The 26,449-nt window shown below is 40.0% G+C and overlaps 1 protein-coding gene across 1 annotated transcript in view; it reads left to right on the forward strand.

The window, feature by feature from the left end:
* KYNU (kynureninase) overlaps positions 1-26,449 on the forward strand; it is a 67,027-nt gene that overhangs the window by 33,479 nt on the left and 7,099 nt on the right. The window contains exons 7-10 of the mRNA XM_033065018.1: positions 1,333-1,407; positions 2,726-2,872; positions 9,046-9,144; positions 9,880-9,953. Coding sequence (XP_032920909.1) covers positions 1,333-1,407; positions 2,726-2,872; positions 9,046-9,144; positions 9,880-9,953 — 395 coding nt within the window. The remainder of the gene's footprint in view (positions 1-1,332; positions 1,408-2,725; positions 2,873-9,045; positions 9,145-9,879; positions 9,954-26,449) is intronic.

Raw genomic sequence — 26,449 nt, forward strand, 5'->3', positions numbered from 1 at the left:
TGTCAGAATTTTTTGAGCTTAGCATATTTTACAGATCGTAGCTTTATTCCTTTTGTTCAAGCAAGAAGTGTTGCATGAGGAAAAAATTGAATGGGTGCATTGATTTATTAGTCTTTTTAAAGACATTGAGCAAACTACTGGCCTAAATCAACTAAAGTTGTAAATGTTTTATTAATTCTTGTTGCTGTTTTACTTTATGAAACCAAATCAATACAAACTCACAACATTAACACTTATATATCCCCAGACAGAGATGGAAATGTTTGTTCTTAGCACTTTAGATTACTAGTTCAAACACAATTTGTCTGCTATAAAATAAGAGACAATAGCCTGTGCATCAGAGCTTCAAGCAAATTAATCCTTGGGTTTGTGGGCCACCTCTACTTTATCATCAGCACTGTAAACTCCTGGAAACTGATAACAAATTTGATCTCTAAGGTGCAATAAAAGTGACTTGAGCTGCTAACAGGTTTATTTGCAATGAAGATGCTGGCACAGATGTGTACACCTCACATTGCTTTTATTCTAAGTAATGTTCAGATTAATCCCACATTTGTTCCACGTGCACTTGTACATTTACACTCCATCCTCTTAAATTTCTATGGCACTTCAGCAATAATCTCTGCAACTGCTGTCACTTCAGTTCCTGTCGTGAAATTTTAAACTCTTTTATACTGTTATTTGATGATTGTTACTTGATCTCCAGGACCATTATTTATCAATAAAACCATCTGATAGGATTTTTTTAAATAGCTTGAGAGTTTAAAGCTCTTATTTCTCTCCAGCTGTGCAGCAAATAGAAGAGGTGAGAATGTCATAGAGCAGGAGATGTGTGCTGGCCAAACCTCATTTTTATTGGCAGCAGGGCATGTGGGTACCCAGGGCTCCTGGAACTGAATCCTCCTTGGCTGTTACCTCTGCAGGCTTGGCTTTCTGGCCTCTGGTGAAGTGCATCCACCACATCACAGAACTATGGGATGGTTTCAAGCTCATCATATTCCCACCCCCTGCCATGGGCAGGGATGACACCCACTGATCAGCCTGCTCAGGGTCCCATCTCCACCCTCATTCTGTGCCATGGATTTATCCTGTGGGATGCAGGCTTTGACTTTGTCCTTGCAGTCTCTCAAGAATTAAATTCAGATCTTTTTCAGTCCTAAGGAAATCTGTGAATTTCTCAGCAGAGTTGGATTATACTTTCAAGTATTACTTTTTGTGAGAGGCAAGGCATCTGAACACCTTTCTCAAGTTCTGATGTGTTTGTCCTTTTTTCCCTTGTAGCTGTTTATCATGTATTCGTGTTAACGTTGTCTGCATGGAATTCTCTTCCAGTATGCTGTGGAGTCCCAGCTCCGACTGCATGGGCTGGATGTGGGGAAAAGCATGGTCCTGCTGCAGCCACGGCAGGTTGGTGAGGAATCTGTCACTTCTGTTTGCTGCAGGCATATATTCTCAAATATTCTTGTGCAAAGGCTGCAATCTGTGTTTATTAAAATCTAGATGAAATTAATGAATCATAAACAGATGTGTTTCAGCGTATATTTTTGACATTAAACCCCATTTATAATTGCTGATTCAATAGCTAGTTTTCCCAGATGAACAACAAGAACAAAAAAACTGTTTTCCTTATTTTTCCTGTTTCAAAAAAAATAAAAATCTGGCAGCATCCTGAGTCACCTGCAAAATATAGTAACTCATTGAGAATGCCCAGTGTCCTTTGAATGTCCTGAGGTAAGAGATTGCCATAACACGAGCACCAGTGTGTCTGCATCAGCACGGGCTGAGGGAAAGGTCTGCTCTGGGTAATATGCAATTCAGATTAATTTGAAAGGCTGCCTCGCTTCACTTCTGCAGCATTAAGAACTTTGTCACCTAACTATAAACCGAGGGTGACCTTTTGCTTCTGAAATCTGAGTCATCTTGTGAGTAAAGAGCCCACTCCTGAACGCTTGATAGATTTGCAGAGATTGTTGAGATAATAACAGTCCCTTGCAATCCAACCATCTTGCCCAAGCTTTTTTCAGTAACAAGTCTAATTTAATTCTAGGTTTTCACTGCCTAATTGATCCCTAGGTGGTGGTATGTTTTACAAGATCCCTTGCTAGGAAGACAGGAGGAGGATGGGGCAGTAATTTTTCTGCAAAGAATCAAAAATGAGGTTGATTTTTTTTTTTTTCCTTGTGGCTGAAATTCTTCTATATTTAATGACCACAGGTTTGGGGATTTTTGTACTTTTGATGATGTGAGACATTGTTTTTGAAATATGAATATGGCAGGTTTATAATAGCTTCCTGTGGGATACCAAGTTTATCAGAAAAGTACAGAGTGAAACTGATAGACAACTTTCAAATCTTGTGGGTGTCACAAATTTCAGATGTCACTTAAAAATCATTAGATATTCTGTCTGCACCAGGAATTTTTGAATTCTGTAAATTAAAACTGTCAGAAATAATAGAGTATGAAGCATGTTAGAGTATGAAGTGAATAGACTTTTTTATAACAGGCACCTCCAAGATTCACTTACTAATGATTATTTTTTTAGGTTACTTGCTCATAAGCTACTTCTTAGCACTACCTTTGTATATAATTTCCAAGATAAGGGTTTGTTTTTGATCTCTTTATGCAAACAGCCTGGATCATGGTAACAGATAGATTGTGAAATAAGGAATGGCAATGTCATTACTGCCAGAGTTGATGTAAAATTTGTGCTTTAACTTTGTTTTAGGGGGAGGAGACCTTGAGGACTGAAGACATCCTGACTGTAATTGAGGAGGAAGGGGACTCTATTGCTGTCATTCTGTTCAGTGGGGTGCAGTACTACACAGGACAGTTGTTTGACATCCCTAGAATAACAAAGGCTGGCCAGAAGAAGGTAGGACTGCTCCAGATGTGTCCTTTTCATACCAATTTTAGATCAGTTTTCTCTGTGAAACATTTTAATGTCAGTTGTTCTGGGGTTTTTTTGTGGAACAAAACACAGACATTTGTAGGTCTCTGGTAAAATGCAAAAGCACTCTGTGCCCAGACCCTTTGGGGACTGTGTGCTGCATGAAGAAATAGCCCTGTGGGAGCAATCTTTCAGGCAGATGAATGTTAAACTATTTGGAAAAGGTAATTCATGACTATTAGCTTTGACATGGCTTTTCTCGAAGGGTAGAATACCAAGAGCCTCAGTGAAGAAGGAGGAGGAGGCAGTCACAGCTCTAATCTGTCTGTGAAAGTTAGTTTGTGTAAGATTTCTGAGCTTTTCCGACAGACTTTTGTGATTTCCCTGCTTTCCTGTAGCCGTGCTGTGGCAGATTTTGCCCCCCTTGAGCAGGGAGGTGAGCTCCCCACGGAGCCAGCGCTGCTCAGACTCCACTGAAGAGTTTTCCAGAGACAGGCACAATGTGGAGCACACCAACATCACAAGATGAGTGTGCTTCAGTGATGACTCAGCCTTCAGAGCTTGCAGGCATTGTGTTCTGTGGACATGACTCTTTAACCATCTCAATTGCCTTAGGAATCCAGGAGAAAATAACTTTTAATTAAGTTGTCTTATCAGCAAGAGGTCACCGGACTTTCCATGGTGGCAGCCTTTTACTGGATGCACCTTATCTCAGACAAGATTAAACCACTGAAGGGTAAACTCATTTAGTGTTGTTGGGTTTTTGGCAAACCAGCTCACTCTTTATATTTAATGGTTTAACTCCCTGGAGAGGTTCCTACCTCACAGCACTCTATCCATCTTCTGTAGCAGTAGGATTGGCAGTGGAATTTTTTCTGGACGTCAGGGCGTAAGTTATGCTGATGGCAAACGATGGTAAAGTGTCCCCTGGGAGAGCAGAGCAGGTGTGAGAGCTGGTGCAGGGCCCGTGGGATATAAAAAGGGAATGTTCTCACAGAGCAGCACCTGGTGCTAAAACCCAGTGTTAGAAACAAAACCAACTTCTGACACGGATGTAGAAAAGCAGGGTGAAAAGAAATGCGGGGAGTCAGCTGCAGGGGAAGTGGGTTTGTGTAGGAGCTCCAAAAGCAACACTGCTTTTGGTTTCCTGGAGTGTCTGCCAGCACTTTGCTGACCATAAATATCACAATTCCACGGTGCTGGAATGTTAGAAATGGAAGACAGGTTATTAGCAGGATGATGCCACCCACTGCTCTGCTCTCTCCTGGTGGCAGCAGAGCGTTCCTTCAGCTGCCAACACCTACATGTCTTCAGTGCTGCTTCCCAGAACGCTACTCTGTGATGTGTCTGAAAGGTGTCTGAGAAGGAGAGAGAGAAATCTTTCTTCTTTTCCATAAAGATGAACAACCTGGGAAAAACTTATCGCTTTGCCACCTCTCCAAAGATGCTCTCTGGACTGTGGGCTGCAGATTTGGAAATGTGGAGGAGATGCAGTTTCATTGATGGCTCTAAACTGCCCCAAAGTGGTGTTCTGGGAGAGAATAATCACTCACAGCTCATTACAGGGAGTGGAAATGGGTTTGATGTTTATAAAATCTGAGGAGATAACCAGGACTTGGTGGAGAAAGATTGAAATTTCTGCAAGGCAGTGCAAATAATAATAATATTAACTCAGGGGTATGGGCTTCCACAGGGATGCACACATAAAACACCACATGCTTCACCCAGACACTGTATCATGCTCCTGAGGAGGAGAGCAATTTGTGACAGCAATTCAGCATTCCAGCAGGAACAGGTAGATGTCAAAGTCCTGCTTCCATCTGAATGCCTGTTAGAAATGACGTAATGTAGACATGAAGCTCTTCTTCCCCAGGTTTTTCAAGAGAGAGAAAAAAACCACCACACCAAATTGAATTTCTAGTATCTTTATGCTTTGAGTGTGCAGGATTGAGATCCAGGTAGATTCATGGACTAAAATGCCATTAGTACACTGAAAAAGCAAAATTAATTCAACCTGAAGAACTGTTTGAGTACCCTTAAGGCTTGAGAAGCATGAGCCAGCCGTGTTTTTATTTCCCTCCTGTCAGATACACTCAGCTCAATGTCCTTACAGATTCTGCCCCGGGGTTAAGTGATGTTTATATGTTTATACAACCCCTCTACGCAACAAACTGTTACACCACACTTCAACATCTGCGTATGACAAATATTTACTCGAACAGCCACAAAATCGTTGATTCATGAAGAGTTTCTGTTGGTAAGAAGCATTTCTGCTCCCTGCTGCTTATCTTGGACTCAGGGCTTCTGGTTATCAAAATGCCTGAAATGTGGGGTTTTCACAAGAATTGGCTCCTCTTGTCTTTTCACAGTCGAGAACCAGGGTTGGGTTAGGGGAAAACAAAATGTTTCTATGGGTTTAATTGGACTTACAGCCCATATTTCCTTCAAGAGCTTCTGGACTGATGAATCCAGCATTGTCTTCTAGTCAACATATTGCCACAGACAGGCTGAAAGTCCTTTTAAAAGCAGATAAGAATGAAAAGTCATATTTGTAGCAGAAATTCAACGTTCTCCTTCCCAGGGATGAAGGGTGGTGAATGACCCTGAACTCCTGAACAGAAAATAAGTTGGGGAGAGCTGACAAGCAAACAGTCAGAAGGGGAAAATACAAGGTGAAAATGTCATCTGAGAAGAAGAGAGGGAAAAAAAAAAATTCACTTGTCAGCCAGTATGTCAGAAAGAAAAATCATACACAGATGGTCTCAATAATTCTTTTAATGTACAATTGAAATAAAGTCCCACAGTGTTGTGCCCTATCAGGGCTTGGCTAGAGATTTGAGCTGTGAGCTCTGGAGGCCTGGAAAATGTCCTAGGATTCTTGAGGTCAATCATTTATGAATTAAGTTACTGATTTCCTTTTACATTTTTTAAGCCAATTTCCTAAGTTCTCTGCGTACATTAAGATTCCTCCCAGAGTGAAAGCTCTGCACATAGACAGCTTCATTAAGTCATTAAATATTAAATGAACTAAATTAAGCTTGAAAAATTACCTCAGGCTATTTTTCCATCTAAGGTCTCTCAGATAAATCGAAATTACTACGTATTGTGCAAGAGACTCATCAGCAGGCTGAGGAGGATGTAACAGTTTTCCTTGTATCATACTTTCAAGCTTGCTCTAGAGGATGGAGGAGGCTGAGTTGTTTTATTCTTCTACAAGTGAAGAAATGGCTGACTTTTAGGAGACTCTACCTTTCAAACACAATTTTCATTTCATAAGTTACATTGTACTTTCCTCTGACTCTGTACCGTTATGTAAAATATTTTAATCTCTTGAGTCCCAGTAGGAAGAGCTTTAAGATCCTTCATCTTCATTTCTTTTCCTGTCTCTCTTTCTAAATGTCCCAGCTTTGCTGGCGTGAAGCTGTCATTTCTCTCCCTCTCTCCAAATGTCATTGTCCATGCTGAGTTGTTACCTGCTGGTTATCAGCAGCTACCCAGACACTTTGCAGAAATGACTTTTAGATGTTAGAATAAAACGGTAGAGGCAGGGGAGAGCACATGTCCTGTCCTTTGCCCGGAGCAGATGGAGAGCTCTGCTTCCCCCCAGCCTGGGGAAGCGCCGATCCCACGCAGTCCTGGTTCTGCGTGGCTTGTGCAGGGAGGGCTGCTTCAGTTTGTTTTACTTCTTCCATGCAATCTGTGTGGCTAAACATTTGCTGTTTGTGTGACTCAAGTGCCAGACACCTCCCTGGGAAAGCGAACCAGCACAACCCATCTTGCAGATGACGACTCGAGCAAACTGGTGCGAGTGGGCGTTTCTGAGACGATGCAGGAGCCCTGCCAGCACCGAACCCGAATTTCCAGGCTGTGCCTCAATACTGCTCAACAGGGCCCAGTAGGATCTGCCAACCAATATCAAAGTGGTGGGGGGCAGCTAAAGGAGTTCAGGAGGATGAGCTGTAGGTGTTATGTCAATGACCTTCCTCTTTGTGGGCTCTGAACCTACTGTGGGTTTGAGCTGATCTATTGCAGCCACTGTCAGTGCCCAAAAACTTTGTCCGTGTCAAACATTGTGTGGATGTGGTTAAGGAGCCTCATTACTGTGAGGGCATCCAACCTGCCACTGTCCCAAGGTGTCTCCTCCTACCTCCCAACCACTATATTTTCACAATTTGATATTGTGTGGTTGAACATATTTTTTTATACAGCATGCGACGTACTGACAGGGAAAGGACAACTGGTTTTGGCATATGATTTATAGAATTTAAATTCTTACATGTTTTTTCTTTATGAGCAACTTCTTTTTTTAAAAATTTGTTTCAGTTTTGTTAATGTACAGCCAGACACACACATTCTGCATGACTCTCTTTGTGTTATTCCTGCTTTCCACTGAAACCAGTGAATCTGTCATAGAATTCCTTCCAAAAGTTTGTGTGGGATGTATGTACCTGTTAAGGTTTGAATCCAGTCAACTGAAGTTTTGAAGTTAATGCCTTAAAACCCTATGAGAACCTACTCATTCACTGGCAATTGGCTTTAGTGTGCTGTAGGTTATTTCTGTGATCCAAAGCCGTTTTATCCCTGAACAGAGCATTCCCATGGGAATTCAGTGTGCTCCAGCCTGTCTGCTTCAGCTTCACCATTTCACTTGATTAGTCTTAACTCAGTTCTGTGTGTCCCTGTGAAATCAAACCACCATGGCTATTTACTGGGACTCTAGTTCCAACATTCAGACCATGCAAATGCTATGGCAGTGAGTTTTCTTCCCACTGTTTTGGAGCAACTTTTCCAGCTGATAACTTCACAAATGCCTCCATTAGAATTAACGTGTCACATCTTCTTAAAATGCTGCTCCATACAAATTGTTATCTAGTTTATACAGAAGATTAAATATACCAAAGTACTGTTTAAATAATTTAGCTAAGACTCCCTCCATGCAAGAAACAGCAGGAGATTCTTAAAAAAACTCCTTTGTTTTATTATTGGACGTTGATTTTTCTGAAGCCTGTGCTCTCACTCTTATTCCTACCCTGCTGCTTGCAAGCAAGCTGTTTGTGTTTTAGAAGCAAAATGTAAAATAGCATTTAATTTGTAGTCCAGGCACAAAAAGCAGTTTTATTTCTCTGCTCTTAAATAAATAGCGAAGCTTCGAATAACTTTTTAGTTTAAAAATGCTGCCATCCAGTGGTTATTTTGTGAGTAAAACTCTTAGATCTAGAAGTCTCCTGTCCTTAGATGTTGGGTCCCCCTCCCCCTGCTCCCTTTTTTTTTTTTCCCTCAGTGTCCTGTGCAAATTGTGGTTTTGGCAAATACAAGACTTTTCACAGAGAATTTACAGAATCCTTCTTTTTAAGGACAGGTATGAAAGTTCTTGAAGATCAAGGCATTGCACAAGTTTCTGTCTGATCCATTTGGATTCCCAAAGAGCAAGGTGCTCTTCATTTAAATACCAGGGACACATTGAGCATGAATATATATTGGAATCTAATTGTTCATGGGTAACTGGCATCATTATGACTGTTACTGTCTCTGCCTGGAGTTTGTTGTGCCATACAAGTGTTTGTATTTATACATTTGCTCTCAATACTCATTTCAAGTGGTTCCACTTCACTGCACAATCAAAACCTCAGCAATCTAAACCCTATGCAAGCATCCTTGAAGACAAACCACAGAACAATTGGTGATTTCTGTGTGTATCTGTGGTGTAGAAAACTTGTTTCTAGCAATGACTTGGAACAGATGGGACTTGATAGATTAAATATAAAAGGGTTTGGGCTGGAGGGGACCTTAAGGATCATCTTGTTCCACCCCCCTGCCATGGGCAGGGACACCTTCCACTATCCCAGGTTGCTCCAAGCCCCATCCAACCTGGCCTTGGACACTTCCAGGAATGGAGCAGCCACAGCTTCTCTGAGTAACATCTTTCAGTACTCACCACCCTCACAGAAAAATATTCCTTCCTAACATCTAACCTAAATCTCTCCTCTTTGAGTTTAAACCCATCCCCATTTATCCTATCACTTTCTGCTTCTGTAAAAAGTCTCTAGGTATCCTGCACATACCGAGAGCAAGTTTAGCTCTGAAGGAGCTCTTTTCAAGATAATTTCACAGTGATTATTATCGCAATAAGTAACCTAATAATCATCTCTTTCCTGCAGGGATGCCTTGTTGGATTCGACCTGGCTCACGCTGTTGGGAATGTAGAACTTCATTTGCATGACTGGGGAGTAGATTTTGCCTGCTGGTGCTCCTACAAGGTAAAACAGATTCATTGCTGGAGACTGTTTTCTGTAGTGTCACTTATTTCATGGGTCAGCAAACGTGTCAGGTGAATTAGAGCTGCACCTGAGCTGTCGAGCAAGACTGGGCTGAATCTTTAAATTCACAACAGAGGGATGGACACTGACTTTAAGGGTGCCTTTGTTAGGAATGGTTCCAAAAAGTGATAGTGGCAGTGACCCACAAGGTCTTGTGGATGTGAGAGGGATCCTGGTGATGGTTAAACATCTGCCCTGTGGAGTGGGGATCAGGGGCTCTTCTCTTACTTCTCACACCGAGGAGGTCTCACAACTATAATATTTTATGAAGTGATCCCTAAATAAGAGAATAATAATTCCAGATCACAGAGTAAGGTATCTTTAGTTCCTTTCACTCCTAGTGAGATTAGGACTAGACATAGATGAATTGTTTGATGACTTTGCTGTATATAATATACATATATAGCAAATATATATGGAACTGTTTCAGATTACTTCAATTTTCTGGCCTGTTAGACTTTAAGTACCATATGTAAGCCAAGAGAGATGCTTTTAAAACTAATCTGAAAAAATATATCTGCTTTTACCTCCATCAGCACTTTGTGACAAATGCTAAGATCTCCATCTAGAAACCACTAGATATGTTAAAGTTGGTTTGTTTTATAGATCAGGGTGAGGGAAGTGATGCTTTACAGATAATGAGCACGAATGTACATGTTGATTTATTCTTTGCAGTATTTAAATTCTGGAGCAGGTGGCCTTGCTGGTGCCTACATTCATGAAAAACATTCCAAGAGTATTAAGCCAGCGTAAGTAATTTTCTAAAAATAAATTCCCAAATAAAAGGTGTCGTGAAGTTTAAATGGGAAAGAACCTTCCCTTTGAATTGAGATCTGAAAGTGAAATTGTTTATTCCTAGCCATAAAATATGGCCATGTGCATCTATGCATATGGAAGCAGAAGAAAATTCCAGTTTCAAGAAAAACTCATTGGACTGATATTTGTTACTGATTTATTGCTTCAATGGAAAGGATAGTAAGCATTTAGACAATTTGGTTATCTGACTTTGTTACTTCAGATGGGTTGTTTTACACTAACTTTAGTAAATTTTGAAATTGCTAGTGCACATGCTCACATCTAAAATGCATTTCCTCCTTTAAGTCCATCAGTTCTTAACTAAATAGAACCATAAAAGAGACTGTTGATAATATTAAAAACAAGCATCTTAAATCATGTCTATGAGGCTGCTTAATATAAAGAGAATATTTAACATCTTCCTTTAAAAATGGTTTTTAAATAATCATTGAAGTCTTTGGTTGGTGAATAAAATCAAAGACAGTTTCTACTCTGTGCCTAATAGCTCTTTAGTAGTGGCATGTTTTCATTAAAATTGTATCCACTGGTAAAGCTAGGAAGTATTACATGGAGATCTGTTCTGAAAGACTGTATAATCCATGGAAAGCTGAGCTATCAGCTGAGGTTAGCTGCATTAACAAAAATACCTGTTATTTAAGCCATTTTATGGCTATATCTATGTATATTAAGAAGAGTGGGATAAATATTTTTAATGTACCAACAAATGTAAACATTTCTGGCTGCAATGCTTGGAGAAATTTCTGGCACTTCCTTTTATTTCAGCTTGAAGAACGCAAACTAAATCAGGTTTTGAAGACAAATAATATTATAATAAGCAGCTTTGCTGCACTATGTGCTGGTTTCAGACTGTCTAGACTCCCAGGAGATAACAAAATAATGCTGATAAGTTCTTCTCAGTCACCCATAACAGAAAACTCATTAGGATGACATATGACCTGTTGTGAGCTGATTCTAACCTTATATGTGAACACAGGCAAAACATACTGGATATCTGGATGTTTCTTCTGGAAAGTTTTTTCCTTCTCCCCTGTTACCAAGTGCAGGCATTGCTCCCACAGCCACACCTGGTTGTGTGGCTCCCATGGATCCTGGTTGTGGGGACCTGGGAAGATACTGAACAGTGAAAAAGATGTGAAAAATTACAGAATAGCTATAGGAGGAATGAATAAAGTATCAAGGACTTTTTTTCCCTCTTGATGACATTTTGGAATTTTTCTGGGGGTACTAGCTTGGTATTGTAGGTAAAAGATTAGATTAGTTTTTTTCTGAACCAGCTCCTTCATACATAGCCATTAATTTGTGTACTGAATCTGGATACTGAATGTCTTAAATGAAATTACCTATATGGAATAGGCTTTTCCAGCCTGGGGACAATTTAAGGATATGATTCCAAACTTCCTGCATCGACTCTCTGCATTATTTAATAACAGTTATTTAATATTTCCCGAGATTTGATAATCACTCATAAAATTGTTTGCAGTCCCTACGCCCAGGTTGCACTACTTTTCTTTCTTTCCTGCATCAACCAGCCATTTCAGGCCTCCAAATGAGGCACTGAGACAAAGGAGAATTTGTCTATGTCAAAGTATTCAATTGTATAGCTGATTTAAATGCAGAGCAATTTGCTGTGTGTTGTACAATCAAATAGAGTGGAATTTAACTGCTGGGGAAGTTGCAGGCTTTGAGCTGTAGCTGCAGAGGCTCTGGCTGTCATCTGAATCAAGGATGACACCCAGTGGCCACACGACTTCAGTCAAGAGCAGAGGCACCAACCACTTGTTTCTTTGCACCTCAGCCCACACATAAGCAGGGAATTAAATTCCAATCCAGCTGACACCCTTTTGTCATTTGAGCTGTCTGAAATACTGTTCTAACTCACAGCTGGTTTTAGGTGAGTCACTTTTTACCCACCTTTATAAATTTTCCTGATTTGTCTCATCCTTCATATTTCCTGCAAGTTATCGACTAGGTAGTTATTTTTATATGGAAATAATCTACTGTGTCTTAATGGGAAAATGTATGTTCTGACTGTAATTCAGAGAGGCAGAGCATTTATCTTGTACTGTCTGAGGCTGGGGCGAAAAGGACTTATTGAAAATAAAACAGCTTGGTCCAAAATTTAGTTTTTAAGCTCCCCCAAATCCAGCTACTGCACATCATCAAAGAAATGTAGGTATTTTTTTTTTTAACTCCTCTTAATTTTGTGAGTATTCTCTGTCTTATGCCCATTTTAAGAAATTGTGTTCCTCTCCAGCTGTTTCCTTCAGCATTTATTTGCTGCTTTCTTTTAAAATGGAACTTGAGAAAGAGTTGTTTAAAGTATTTAAAGTATTTAATAGCCCTACCATCGCTACATGAGGCTATGCCAGAGCTGTTTTCTAATTTGGGGCTGCTTCACCGCAAACCTCCACAACCCAAACCTGATGTAAATCTAATACCTGGGCATGTCCCAGCAGACAAAAGGCAAACCAGCCCCACTCTTCTTCATGGAAGTGCAAGCTTCCCACAAGAGTTATAAAGTTGGTAATTCAGCATTTTGGTAGAGGGTTTATGCCTGAGGGCAGGGCTTGATCTTTAGATCAGATGGAATCTGAGGGTGATACAGTCTCCTGTGTCCTGCTGTTGTTTTGTGTCATTGCAAACTCCACCCTGCAGTCCTGCAAACACCTTGGCTCAGCTTGACATGGTTCTCTAATTCACTGCAGGGGCCATGGGGCTAAAAGTGACATGTTGTAACCAGCCCAATTAACATCCCTACCCAAGCATGTGGGGTAGTTCTTTGCTAGTCCCCATCTTTCTCCTTAGAGCAGTAAAACTGAATCACTCTGACATATATGGGTCTGATCTATCCCCATTCTCCATGATCTCACCTCCTTTGAAGTCTCTCTTAATACTCAAATAGCTTTTTTAATACCTGCACTATATATCACAATGCAATATATTCCTGGCTAATTGCATGAGAGTGATTTCTTTATATGAAGGTTTCAAATAAAAAAAAAAAAAAAAGGACCTGGAGAGAGCAGAACTGTGAAATACTACTGAAACCATTGGATCAATGCAGGCTGAGCCTGTGCCACCAGGTTTCCATGTAAGTGTTGCAGAGGGGAGGTTTCCAACACACAGAGAGCCCTGAAGTGACCTACTAATACTGAAATTTTGCTTGTCTAGCTGTTTGGGCTGCTGAAAAATTCCCATTTTGATTTTTGAAATTTTTTTTCTCTCTCCAGAACTCTCTACTTATAAAAAGCATAACTTGAATTACCAAGCAGTTTAGCTGTAATGAAATGTGTTTGTGAGCACCTGGGGGAGAAGATGCTCGAGTCAGGGGTTCCCAGCAGGATGTTTGAAGGTGAAGATGGGCAGGCTCAGCTCTGCTGCCAGGTGGTGAAAGGGACAGGAGGAGACAAATTTGCAGAGCCCTGAGACAGTAAACTAAGTAAAAGTAAGGCACAATTTAAACAGATGAAAGCGAAATAAATGTATGTAAAGCAACCAGGAAAATAATAGGTAAACTCTGGCAGAGGATTAAATGAAAACTGTGCTGTGTTTATAATGAAGGGATTTATCAAGACTTTAGCCCACAATAGCAGCAGGTAGTGTTTAAAAGTGAAAAGTTTCTGTGATGTGAAGAAATGCTGTATGTGCAGGAAGCTGATGTCCAAAGAATGTGTTGGCTTTTACCATAGGATAAAAAAAAAGTTTAATAGAGCAAGAAGCAAAAAGATAACGATTTCATATTAGCTTTGAGGAACAAAAGGCATCTTCAACCAATTTCTTCAAAGACAGAGGAGAGATTTCAGCTCTTTTTCTTAGACCACTTCCCCTTTTGTTATTTTGATGCCAATAAAAATGCCCGAGCACAAATAACTTCCTGTTACTTCTTTATAGAGACCTGCACAGCCTTTTTGGTATGTGAACTCCAACCCTGGTGTCAGATAAACACAAATATGCTAGTCCAGCTCCTTACACTTTCTCCTTCCCATTTTTCCCAGATGCTCTGGATCCCCATCCTGCTCCAGTGCAAACCTTCTCTCTCCAGTAAATGTTTTAAAAGAGGTTACTCACACCTTCTAGGACTGGTAGCTCCCGCTGAGTTTTTCTTTGCTCATTCTCTTGATTTATGAGGAGATATCACATTAATCTTTTTTTGAATTAGAGTCATAAAATCCCCAAAATAAAGAGCTGAAAATAATGTAACTTTGGAGGAATGTCAGTTGGAAGCAAAGGACAGTCATAAAAGGATTTGGAAGGTTGTTTTATATCTACTGCACTGGAAAGAGCTAATGCTGATCTTGTTTAGAATGTTTCTAGGAATCATGGGATTATAGAATGATTTTGGTTGAGAGGGACCTTAAAGCCCATCTCATTCCAACCCCTTCCACTATCCCAGGTTGCTGCAAACTCTGTCCAAAGTGGCCTTGGACACTGCCAGGCATGGAGCAGCCACAGCTTCATTGAGCACCCTGTGCCATCCTCACAGGGAAGAATTTTTTTACTCAGACTGAGTCTTCTACTCAGACTTTACTCATATAGTAGGCTAAGATGGTCCATTTCTCACTGACCCCTTGAATTTATCTCCTCTGAGTATCTCAGCACTACTGGAAGCTTTATTGGAACAGAACTCCTTGTCCTGGTCAAGGAGAGGATCTGGAGAAGCAACGTAGAGACTCTTAGGGAAGCTGTGCTGAGTGCAGCCAGGTGGGAAAGTCAGTGGTGACAGATGGCAGTGAACAAGCTGCTGCTTGCAGAAGGGTTCTCACTGGTCCTGCTGGACTCAGACTGTGGGCTAATGTAAATAAACCACTCGTGCAGTGAGCACGCGTCCCCTGAGTGCATGAAGTATCCTGTGCTAAGGTAGAAATGAACTGTTGCTTTGCCAAGGAGATGAGAGCAATTTAGCTCCTTGAGCTAATTTAGAAACCAAAAGTTAAAACCTCCCTTGGGAAGAGACTGTTTAGGAATAAAGCTATCGGCTAATTAGGCTTAATTGCATTGTCTTGGGACAAGTGATTTATTAGGCCAATCTAGACCCATGATGGGCCTGCAGGGGTGTGTTCTCGGATTCACCAACTGCATGGCAAATATCCAAGAGCATTTTTTAACTTTGGAGTGAGTCTCTGGGAGAAAAAATGAGAGAGGTTAATGTGCACTCACATCATCTGTTCCCATTCTTATTTCTTTGCCTTCTTTTATGTGGCTCCCATGATTGTCTCCTTGTTCTGTCAGGCATTTTCACTCTCTCTTCCTTCAAATCCTTCCTTGTAATTAAGCTGTATCTTCAACCAATCTCACCTCTTTTCTCATGATAAATGTCCTTCTTGTTCTTTCCTTCCTGAAGGTCTTCCCCTTTGTTTTGTCATCCTTGCCCTGGTTGGATTTTAAGGTGATTCTAAAGGTGCTGTGTGTGAACTCTGCACCACTTATGGGATAATTGGGGTGAGTGTGGAAGAAACATTCTGCTCTCATTCCCTGAGTGCACTCCCATGCATTTCTCGTCCTGGATCACACAGAAGGGACAATCCCTGGTGTGCTGTGTCATGGCCTGTCCCCCTCCCAGCCTCGGGAATGAGAGGGAGGTGGCTCTGTTCTTTCCACATTTGCTTTCCCATCTTTTGCCTCTCCTTTCTCATCGGATGGTGTAAGACACAACTGCTCAAACACATGAAAAGAACCAACTGGCTTAGCCTGATGCAAAGGTGAATGTAGCCTGGGGGCAGCTCTTGCATCCTGTTAACTAGCAAGGAAGGGATCCTGGGGCTCTCCTTGGAGTCTGGATGGTTGCTGTGATTTTTCCCTGGCACTTCAAAGGCCATGTGTTGTTAGCTGCCTGCTCTCTGTGCCTCAGTTCTCCACTTCCAGCCAGGGAGTTCTGAAAGCACTTTGCTGTGTCTTGATTTTTCCCAATAAGACAGAGCAGCAAGCTTCCTTCCTACTGAATGGATTTGCAGAAACGCAACACTCGTACTGGTGTTACACACCTCTAAAGAAATGGAAAGAAAACCTTCTTTGCCTGCTTTTTTAATAAGGCATGAAAAGAGGTTATTTATCCTCTTATTCTTATCCATTCATCTGTGTGTTTCTGTAGCCACCTCACAGAACCTCTTTATATTAGGGAGGGAAGAGTTTATTTTTAATGAAAAAACCTCTAGTAAATCTTCTGCCACTTTCACCAAGAGCTCACTTACCTCTGTGCAGAAATGTGCTGGAACTAATGCAATTTTGCATCTGGGATTTCCTACTAGATGTTGACTCACTTTCAGTGTTTGATCATTTTTCACTTTTTCTACTTCAGAAATTTTGGAACTTTCTATGAAGCTTTCCTCCAAAGATACTCCATTAAACCTGTAGTCTGCACATGCCCTTTAAAAATGAGATTTGCTCATGCTTTTGTATTGGTTCATTAGACCACAGTGAGGAATTGTGTCTAATTACTCCTTACAGAATGTGCTTTGAGGTCATGGTATGGCTTGAAATTGCTCTAAGCTGAAAGCACCAGCAAGAGCCTTTATGCTTTTGTACCATTAATAGTCACCAGTTTTCTCCCCATTTATGTCCCCTGGGGTCTGTTCTGAAATTGTCAGCTGTGGGTTCAGATGGGGTTTGGTGCCTGGGATGTTTCCCAGAACTATTTGTGTCCTGTCCTGGCTGAACACCTCTCTGGCTTTACCTGCAGCTCTGGGATCACACATACAGCTCATGTTGTGATTCATGTCCCAGCCAGCACCCAACTCAAACCAGAAGCATTTTCACAGGTCGCTGGAAGGTCATTGCTCAGGTTAAGGAAATAATTCTGTCTCGTTACTTTTTGCTAAATGGGCATTCTGGATTTGTGTATGGGAGGATTACAGTAGGGTTTTTCTATTTTTTTTTTTTTTGCTTGGTTTACCACTTGAGCCTATTTGTTTCCACCTGTTCATGTTGTTTCTAGTCTTCACACTCCCTCTTTCTCCTGGTTAAAACCTCTTTCCAATGCTCAACCAAGATAAGGTCTCACCAGGTCAGAAACCTTCATGTTTTTCTTTTGTCTCCCTTAATCAAATCTATTTTATCTTAAATTCCACCAAACGACATCCACAACCTGCTGTCTTTTATTTCTTACCCATCTCCACATGCCTTTCAATCAGGAGCTTCCTGGAGGCCTCCATGACATATATTGTCTATTCTTGCCCACTCTGTAAGCCATCCTTCCTCTCACTTTCCATTTGTGAAATACTTACTTTCACACCTCTTTGTCGCTGCTGGTAAATTTTTACTGTCACAGTGACTACTCCTCATTTTTCACCGGAGTAATTTTCAGTGCTTGCTGGCAACTGCCTCTTGCTGCCTTCCACTGTGTGGAAACTGCAGGGCAGTTCCTGCTGTAGAGAGCTTACTTAAGTGTCTGAAGAGGAGTTTCTAGGGAGATGCTGGGAGAAACACAGATTCTTCCCTCTCCTTTTCCTTTCCATAATTTCTCAGTTCAGCATGACATCAATTCACTCATCTAATCACACCAGTGCAACTGTTTTGGGAAAATGTTAGGTTCTTTCTGTCCCATGCCATGAAAAACAGCTGCTCCACGTGAAGAATTATTTATTTCTTTCAGGTTATTGAGCAAAAATTGAATAGTTTCCTACTGAAATCTAGTTTTACAGCATCCCTCTGTTCTCACTGACAGTTTTCTGAGATGACTTTTGAGCAATCCATTGTGAGCTAGTGCAGGGAGATTTTGTCAGTGTGTGTTGAAGGTCAGAGTTGCAGGTACAGTTATCTTCTGACAGGAGAATAGCTGTCTTTATTTGATGCTTCTCACCTGCTTCTGCAGTGAGAAGGGCCTGGAGCTCCTGCAACTGGAGCTGGACCTCATGTCAAATATGGCATATTTACATTGGACCTCATGTCAAATCTATTTTAGACCCCATAAGACTGAAAATTTGGGCAACTGCAGCCCAATAAAGAAAGGCCCCATGTCACTTTTTTCTTATTTTCTAGTGTTGGATGAAATTTAATCTTTTTGAAGATAAACTCTTTAAAACAACTCTGAAAGATGCCCATTCCTGTTCTCCCTTAGTTATTTCATGACTTACATTTCAGCTGAAAAGTGTTCATCTGGGTTTTTCTCCTTCAGTATCATTTAGTAAATGTTTTGTAACACAACTACTGGATTCTGTGGCAAATTTGCTGGCACTTGAAACTATGAATTCAATTAGTTCTAGCCACTGCCATAAAAGAAAAAAGTCTCATCTGATGTGGATTGTTTCTTGTTTCAGGCAAAGAGCAGAGGTGATAACTTACAGTTTAGCTAATAAGGATTCTGGTATGATAAAGGTCTTGCATTAATATTGTGACTGCTCTATTCAAAAACAACAAAGACCAAAGGAAGCACAACTTCCCAGATCTTAAAAATTTTATATTATATTTCTGTCAGATACATTTATTATTTAGAAATATATGTAGATATCCTCCCCTGAAAGATTTATTCCAGGGATTGCAGAGACTGTATAGTGCAGTAAATGCATCACAGTAATCAAAACTATCCAAGTCTCCTTTAAGTCAGAACTCCCAATTTAAAGTAGCTCTAGGAGGAATTGTTGCTTTCACTTGTGTAATTTAATCTATTTGAAACAGCCTAGAAAAAAAATTATGGAATTCTTAAAGAATATAACATGGGTTTTTTTTCTTTTTAACACCATAAAATAATTGAGAGCTATTCAGTACTTTATAAAAATCACTGAGAACTTTATTAATATCTCCATGAGTAAATTGGCTCCCTGCTTGATTTTTAATTTCTGGTGTTAGGCAGAATATTCAATTTCCCCTTACTAAATGTGTGAACATACTGTTGGCTGTATTCCTCCTTTTCATATATCTGATATTTGGCCAGTGAAAGTGTTATATGAGCACTTTGTGATAATAGTTGTTCGTAAGCTGATTTAACAGTTTTTAATTCAACTTCATTAGCCTTAGGGGGTTTGTTTTTTGTGAAATCTTCTCCTGGGATTCAATTTAGGCTCCCATTTTGTCTGCTGTTGGACCATACCTTTCTTTTGCCTGATCATGGCGAATGAAATTATTGTCCCTTCTCGCAAGCGCCTCAGAGGTTTGGTGGAGAGCTCCAAAGGGCCCTGATTGGATTGGCAGCATTGCAGCCATTCCTCTTCCTCATGCCCTGGCCACAGCAACTTGTTTCCTGCTACAAAAGTGAACTCAATCTCCTTTTGTTTTGACCTGGAGGGGTAATATGGATGGACGTGTTGAAATTGGTGTGTTCCCACTTGTGTCGAGCCTAAAAGACTAACAAGGTAAAAATCAATCCAGGAGGAGTGTGTGCACCCTCTGTCTTCAAATACCCACGAGCTGCAAATCACCTTGTACTCCACTGACCAAACAGCCCGGGTTTTTCACCCAAGAGCCTCTCTAATTGTCACAACAGTTTTGTTAAATCGCCCACCACGAAGAATAGCAAAGCTCAGGGAGCTGAGAGCTGCCCAGCTACTTTTGGAAAGAGGGTGATTACTCAAATCCAGAAGTTTCTTAATTCCATGCATTGCAGTTGCATAGTTAAGTGTCATTGTTTAAATTATGAGACTGTATTTCAGGATTTGGGTCTTTGCTGTTAAAACTTGCTGCTAGGCAGAAAGTGAGTTTAGCTATTTTTTAACCAAGACAAGCCTCAAAATAGAGGAGAAAAATTGTCTCCCTTTAGATGGTACTGAAAATGCAAGCCTCTTAACAGAAGAAAAATGTCATGCTATTAGCCTCTAATACAATCACATTACTTTGGTCCTTTGACAAAGTAAAGCCTCATTGATATTAAATATGAAAAGTTACTACTTTCACAGTAGCAACTTTTCATAAAGAGTTTTGATTTTTTCCACTGAGTTCTAAGAGACTGGCCCATTAATAATATATGGCGCCGCTCACAAGTCACATATGCTTAATAATTAGGAAACATTTGTAATGAGTTGAAAAGGGTAAGGAAAGCAGCAGAGTGTGTGCAAGTCCTAAACTACAGAAGTCTGAGGCTAATAATTACCTGGGCTTCAAAAGCTTTTCAAATCCTAACAACAGATCCTACTTAAAATTAACATGCACTGCACAGAAAAGAATAATGAAACAAGTCCAAGCTTACCATTTGGGATAAAGGATAGCTAAAAAGATATAAGGGAGGGGAAAAAAAAGTCTTTAAATATAGCTTCTGGCAATCTTGGCAAGGTTTTCTGAAGGAGACTGTGAGAGTTAGGTTGGAAATATTGCTGAAGTCTAACAGGGGTAGCTGCTATAACTCCCTTAATCCCCTGTGCAAATCCTAGCCCTTATAGATATATATGTGGGGCTACTCCAGAGCTGACAGCTTCTCAGTATGGGAAGAATTTCACCTACACAAAGGGGTTAAAATTGTTGAATTCTTGATTTGAGAGATGAAACTGGGAGTTGCTTTTCCATTATTCTTTGTTTTGATTAAACAGACCCCTCATCGTTTCAAACATCATTTGAAATGTCTTTTCTCCTTTCAGTGAGCTGTCAGCAGGGAAGCTCTGAGTTGGAGTAGGACCCTGCTGGGCTACTCAGTATGAAGAGCATGGGGTGAAGTGAAATAATATTGTCCATTTGTCCATCCACTTGGGTTAGCTGTAAAATACCATGTGGAATTAAGCAATAGAAATATTGAATTTTAATTTTTTTTTAATCTTATCAGAAATGCCGGTAAGTGATGTAGATCAAGAAATATCTTAGATTCTGAAAAGAATGGAAACCTAACACTGGCAACAACTTTTGAGAGTGAGGTGATAATTTGGGGAAAAGCTGACAGGAGGGGAAAAAAACCAAGTGATATCAGCTTAACTTCCACATACCCTTTCCTTATCTGCATGTAAAAAAATACTGTATAAGGTAGTACAAATAAATCTACCTCTTCATCCTTACATGGTCCTCATTGCTAAATATGCGAACATATTTTTACAAATGTACTCTCATCCCTCACTGCAGAGTTAAGGCAGTCCTGAGCAGAACTCCTAGAGATGAGGGCTTGAGGCATGGAGAGACCAAATGACTCATCAATGATCAGACAAGTCTGTGATAGCAAAGAAAATTGAAACTCCTCAAACTCCAGCCAGTCAGCCAAAAATATGCCATGCAAAGCAACGAGCAGGTTTTTCTGTTTTCTTAGTTGGTGTGTGTGTGTCATTCTATTTATTCTGAGTTTTGGCATTGAATCCAAAGAAACACAATCATACTCATGTGCTTGCAATAAAATTAATGCCATAGAAATTAAATTTAAACATATAAAAAGTGCAATTAGAAAGCTGCAATAAAATTAATGCAGAGTAGAATGCAGAGAGTTGAGCCCAGCTGTTGAGCCTGAGCTCAGAGATTGTGCAGAGCTGGTTGTGGATCTGGGTGAGAGTAAGGTAGATTTGAGGGGATGAGAGAACTGTTTCTGTGAGTTTGGTTTCTGGGATTGACCTTTGAGTGCAGCTGCATTAGGAGATGCTCCTGCTGAGGACCTGAATCCTGGGAACATTTCTTTCTGTTTTGCATTACAAGGAGCCCAGGAAACTGGAGGAATGTACCTCAAAATATGGAATTAAAATTTCAGTTGAGCTGGAGATACCCATATGAATGTAAGGCATGTTTAGAAATGGTTTTGGGTTACAGGAGCTGATTGTACCATTTGTTAGTTTGGGGCTTTTTTTTTTTTGTTTGGGTTGGTTTAGGTTTTTTAGCCTGGAATTCAAAATATGAAAGCTGGGCTTTGGATGTGAATCACCATGTTCTCCTAGGCAGAAGGATGATGGTCAAACATGGTCAGAGGTGAATTGTTCCTAGCTCCAGCCTGGCTACAGCCTCCAGGCTTTCTATGTCCTTTTGTAGTTTAAAGTTTAAAATTTCTAAGACCTCGTGGGTGGTTTTGTCACACATTTCCTGCTGAGAGAGTGATATTTAAGAAAACAATTAACCTCTTTCCTCTAAACTTGTGTCACACTGCAGTTGTTCCATCTCAGGTCTTTAGGGTGTCTTGAGACATGGATGTGCTCTTCAACCAGCCAGTTGTGCCATGGACTTATAGGACTGCAAGAAACTGAAATTAATGATTGTTTTTGGCCCTTTCATTTTTTTCTCTGCACAAGGCTGCCTTTGCAGACATGGTATAAGATCTGCCTGGCTCTGTGTAATAAACTTTGGGAGCAGTGACAGGTCTCATTTACTCCTCAGAGCTGATTCTTTCTCATGGCTGGAACAGCAGCATGAAAAAAATCAAACAAATCTTTGCCAACACCTGGATACTTTTGCAAAATGAAAGCAATGTGTGAATGAAGAGCTTAGCTGCCACCCAGCAGTTACATCAGCTCCTTTGTGGACACAGCCTGGCCCCAAACTGCCTGTTTATGATTTGGCTTAACCCATCCTTTCATAAACATAACATGCTTTGCTGGTATATGCTCCTAATATAATCAAAATAATGACCATGAAATTTCCAGCTCGCTTTGTGACCTGATAAGGGAGAGGAAACAAACTGCTCCATGCCCAGGGAAGCTGGAAGATGTAAAATCAAGTATTACAAATTTCACACTGTATTCCTGCAGCTTTTCAACTTGCCTTCCCCTGGATGTGAAATGATTATCTCACACAATATAATGACAGGATACTTCCAACACATTGCCCTGGACTGTAAAAGCTGGGTCACATTAATGGTATTTCCCTGTTTTCTGTATCACTACTCAAGAGTTTCTGCCTCTTTTTCTTGCTGAGAAGGGAAATGAGACCCATGTTGCTCCAGGCTGTAAATTATAAATGAGTAGCATGATCATCTGTAATGCCGAAGCAAAGGTCAAAGGAATTTTTTTTGTATTTTTCTGTGTTCTTTAACTGGATCTTCTTTGATGTTTACACTGCACATACATCACGATCATTATATCCTGCACTCCTGCATCATTAATGCAGCTACAAACGAGATGACTCAAGTTATGAATAACCAGTGCTTCAGTCTAATGCAGACAGATATGAAGGAGGAAAATGAGCCAAATAAAAATACTTATTGAAGGCATTGTTCCCTGGTGTAAATGTCCTTAAAGAGAGTATGACTAAATAAGAGGATACTGTTCCTTTCTGCAGTTGTTTTCCAGCCCAGCAAACCTTTGTTCATTGGTTTGCAAAACAACAGTACATTTTGGAGTAAAAAAAGAAAGGATTGAAAAAACCTAAATAAGCAATATTTAATTATATTCCTGCTTGTTCCATGAAACTGAGCTAATAGCAGTTTGCTTTAAATTTTATGTGGCACGTGTAAAAATTCTGTGCAAAGACTGGAAGTGGCAGAATTCCCTGGGAAAGACTCGGTGTTGTCAGACTGTGAGGACATAGACATGGTTGGATGGGTCCTTCAGCAACCTGGTCCAGAGGAAGATGTCCCTGCCCATAGCAGGTGGAATGAGATGCTCTTCAAGGTGCCTTTCAACCCAAACCATTCTATGATGGCAATGGTTTTATTTGAGACATAGAATGGAACAATCTATTTTAAAAGTTATTTTCTAACAGAAGCAGGCTTGTAAGAACATGCTCACCTCACAGAAAAAGACACAGCTAGTTTGGCACTAATTTACCCTCATTTTTGGCATGATTTCTCAATAGATTTCAAAGATTATTTGCTTCAGGATGGAGAGATATTCTCTGTGGAGGTGTTGCAGGAGCATCTCTGCAGAGCAGCCTTGGGAGGCTGCTGGGGATACCTGGGACTGGCAGCAGGATGCTGCAACCAAAACCCATCCATCAGTGAGATAACAATTTTGATTAGTGATGTGTTAACACAAGGGCTCAGTCTGGATAAATTTGCATTTTTTAATTTATAGAGGAACATTTGCTAAATTAGACCTTTATCTCCTTAGACTCTGATTTTTAACACACTTCCCACAATGGGTTTTATCTGCCATGGGAAGCATGCAACTTGGCAGTCCCATTGCTAACTTGTTTAAGGTGTTTTTAATCACAAGAACATCATATATGACTTTTCAGAGCCTTTTCAGAGCCTGTGTATTTGCCAAAAGTTATGGATTGGAATTCAGAATCTCTTTAGATCTTGGTGCCTTTGTTTTTGAGGCAGGAGCAGTTGAAATGGCGACTGCAGCTCAAAATGCTCACTTTGCATGCAGAGTAACAACTCTTTAATAAGAAATTTTACTGCAGTAAGTTAATGTGCAGTTTTATTGCCTATTATTTTTAGTGAGCACTTATAAAGCGTTATGTTTGGGGTTTAACACCTTAGCTCTCTCCCATCACAACAGGTTGAAATTTGGCATAGCAGTGGTAACCTTCATTTCAAAATTTTCACAGAAAATTGTAAACAGCAAATCGCTGTAATTTGTGAAGATTTTGTTAATTTCCATGCTTTGAAGCCTGTCAACTTAAATGTCAAATAACGTGACATCCATATGGACCATTAGATCAATGAGAGTGTAGGACCAGAGCTGCCTCAAAGTGCACATCCTGCAGTGACACCTCTGAAGTTCTAGAACAGCCAAAAGAGAAAAAATAAAAAAAAAGAGGAAAAGCAAATTGTCAGATTATGGTAGGAAAGGGCAAGACAGCTAAAACTGTCTTTAAAAAAAAATAAAAATCCTTCATTCTGTCATTTTGGAAAAGTTTTGAAATTTCACTTTCCAAGTTGCCTCCGTGGTGCTGCAGCTGAGCTCTGGGTTGAAGCCAACTTCAGAATCAGTGAGTTTTGAGCATTCAAAGTGCAACCAGAGAGCTTTTCACCAGCCCTGATCTGGGTAATGGTCTGATTGATCTGTATTTTGTCTTTGCTTTCTGGGTGTGGTCCAAGTGGAACAGTGTTTTCTCCTTCTCACAGACTATTAGTCCAAATGTTTTATTTCCAGTGGATTTCTTTTCTGCTTAAAACCTTTGAAAGTCATAGAATATGTGTGCCATTGATATCAGTAGATTATTGCAGGAACATGCAATATTCAGGGTTTACAGTGCAATGTTGTCTATATATTATAGAGTTCCTGCAAAATAACTGAAATATCTTTTATGATTCGAAGCATCAGTAACGGAGTCACTCAGGCAGAGGCTCTGTTGTACTTTATTTGGGGTGTATTCATTTTGGCAATGTAATATCTCATTTAAAATGGATGTATATTGCACTATTAATTTTCATGGGTCTCAGAATAATAAAAACATCATGCAGCAATAAAGAAAAAACGTGCCTTTTCTGTAGACCCTCTGTTTAGATGCAGCTCACAGAAGTAAACATAAAACCTGTGTTGTTATACAGAAATATGAACTACTTTATTTTACACTCTGCAGTATTCATATAACAAATTTCTAACTCAAATGTGATCTTAATTCTGCAGAACTCAACTCTTTGAGGCAAACTACAAAATGCTCCTTTAGGCAGGGGCCATGACTTTCCTTTCCCTGTTTGCTTCCAGGAAGGCTTACCTACTGTGACCTTAACATATAGATTTTTTTTTTTTATCACTACAAGTTCTGCCAGGCTTCACTCCTAAAATTTTGCTCTCTGGCATAGGGAAAGCTGAGCAAAGCCTTGGTAGAAATGGTGTTCAACATGTCCAGTCCTGCAGAGCTGAAAAGTTCAGGAAGGAGTCTGTGATGGTGACTTCTTGGTATTGTAAAAACATTGATGTAGGGGAATCTCAAGTAGGACTGGCATTGTTCATCACTGATATCACTGTCTGCTGAGTAAAGAAGTGGAGAACCCAAGGGAGGTGGGAAAAACTCCTTGATTTTGCAATATTGGTTTTATCTGCAGTCAGTAGGTGATCCAGTGAATCCAGCTGCTTTGGAAAACTGCTCTAAAACATATTTTCCATTAAATATGAGTTAATAATATAGTGTCATTTTAATGACAGACATATTATTTTTTAAATAATTGTGTGGGGTTTTTTGGTTGGTTTTGGTTGTTTTTGTTTTATTTTTTTTCCTGGAGACCATCTTAAAAAAAGGGATATTTCATTAAACTGGTTTGGGTTTTATTTTAAAGTTGGATTTTGAAGAATAAATTTAGCTTAGGAAAATAAAAGTGTATGCAGAATTCACACTGGTCTCACAGTAAGGACAAGGCAATGCCCACAAAATCCTCTTTCCAAGGTCTTATTGTCTGCTGCTTGTTCACCAAAAAGTCCTTTTCTTGGTGAAACTAAGTCAGATTTTATAACTCCTTTTAGCTTTCAGTATTCATGAAGCTAAGTTTAAGAGCAGGGGGAGAATGGTTTGAATTTAATGTCTTGGAACCAAACAGTGGAAATACTTCTGTACTGTTTTCTGTTTTGTGAAGTGAAATCAGAGAAAATGGATGTTGTTAAAATCAATAGTTAATTGAAATATGTGATGTGTTTTATCATTTGCAGTAAAAGAGAAATTCTCAAAAGGCAATGTTAAGTTTTTAGTGCTAACTCTTTAGAGAATTTATTGCATTTTTATGTCA

The sequence above is a fragment of the Catharus ustulatus genome, chromosome 7 (assembly GCF_009819885.2).
Source record: "Catharus ustulatus isolate bCatUst1 chromosome 7, bCatUst1.pri.v2, whole genome shotgun sequence".
NCBI lineage: Eukaryota > Metazoa > Chordata > Aves > Passeriformes > Turdidae > Catharus > Catharus ustulatus.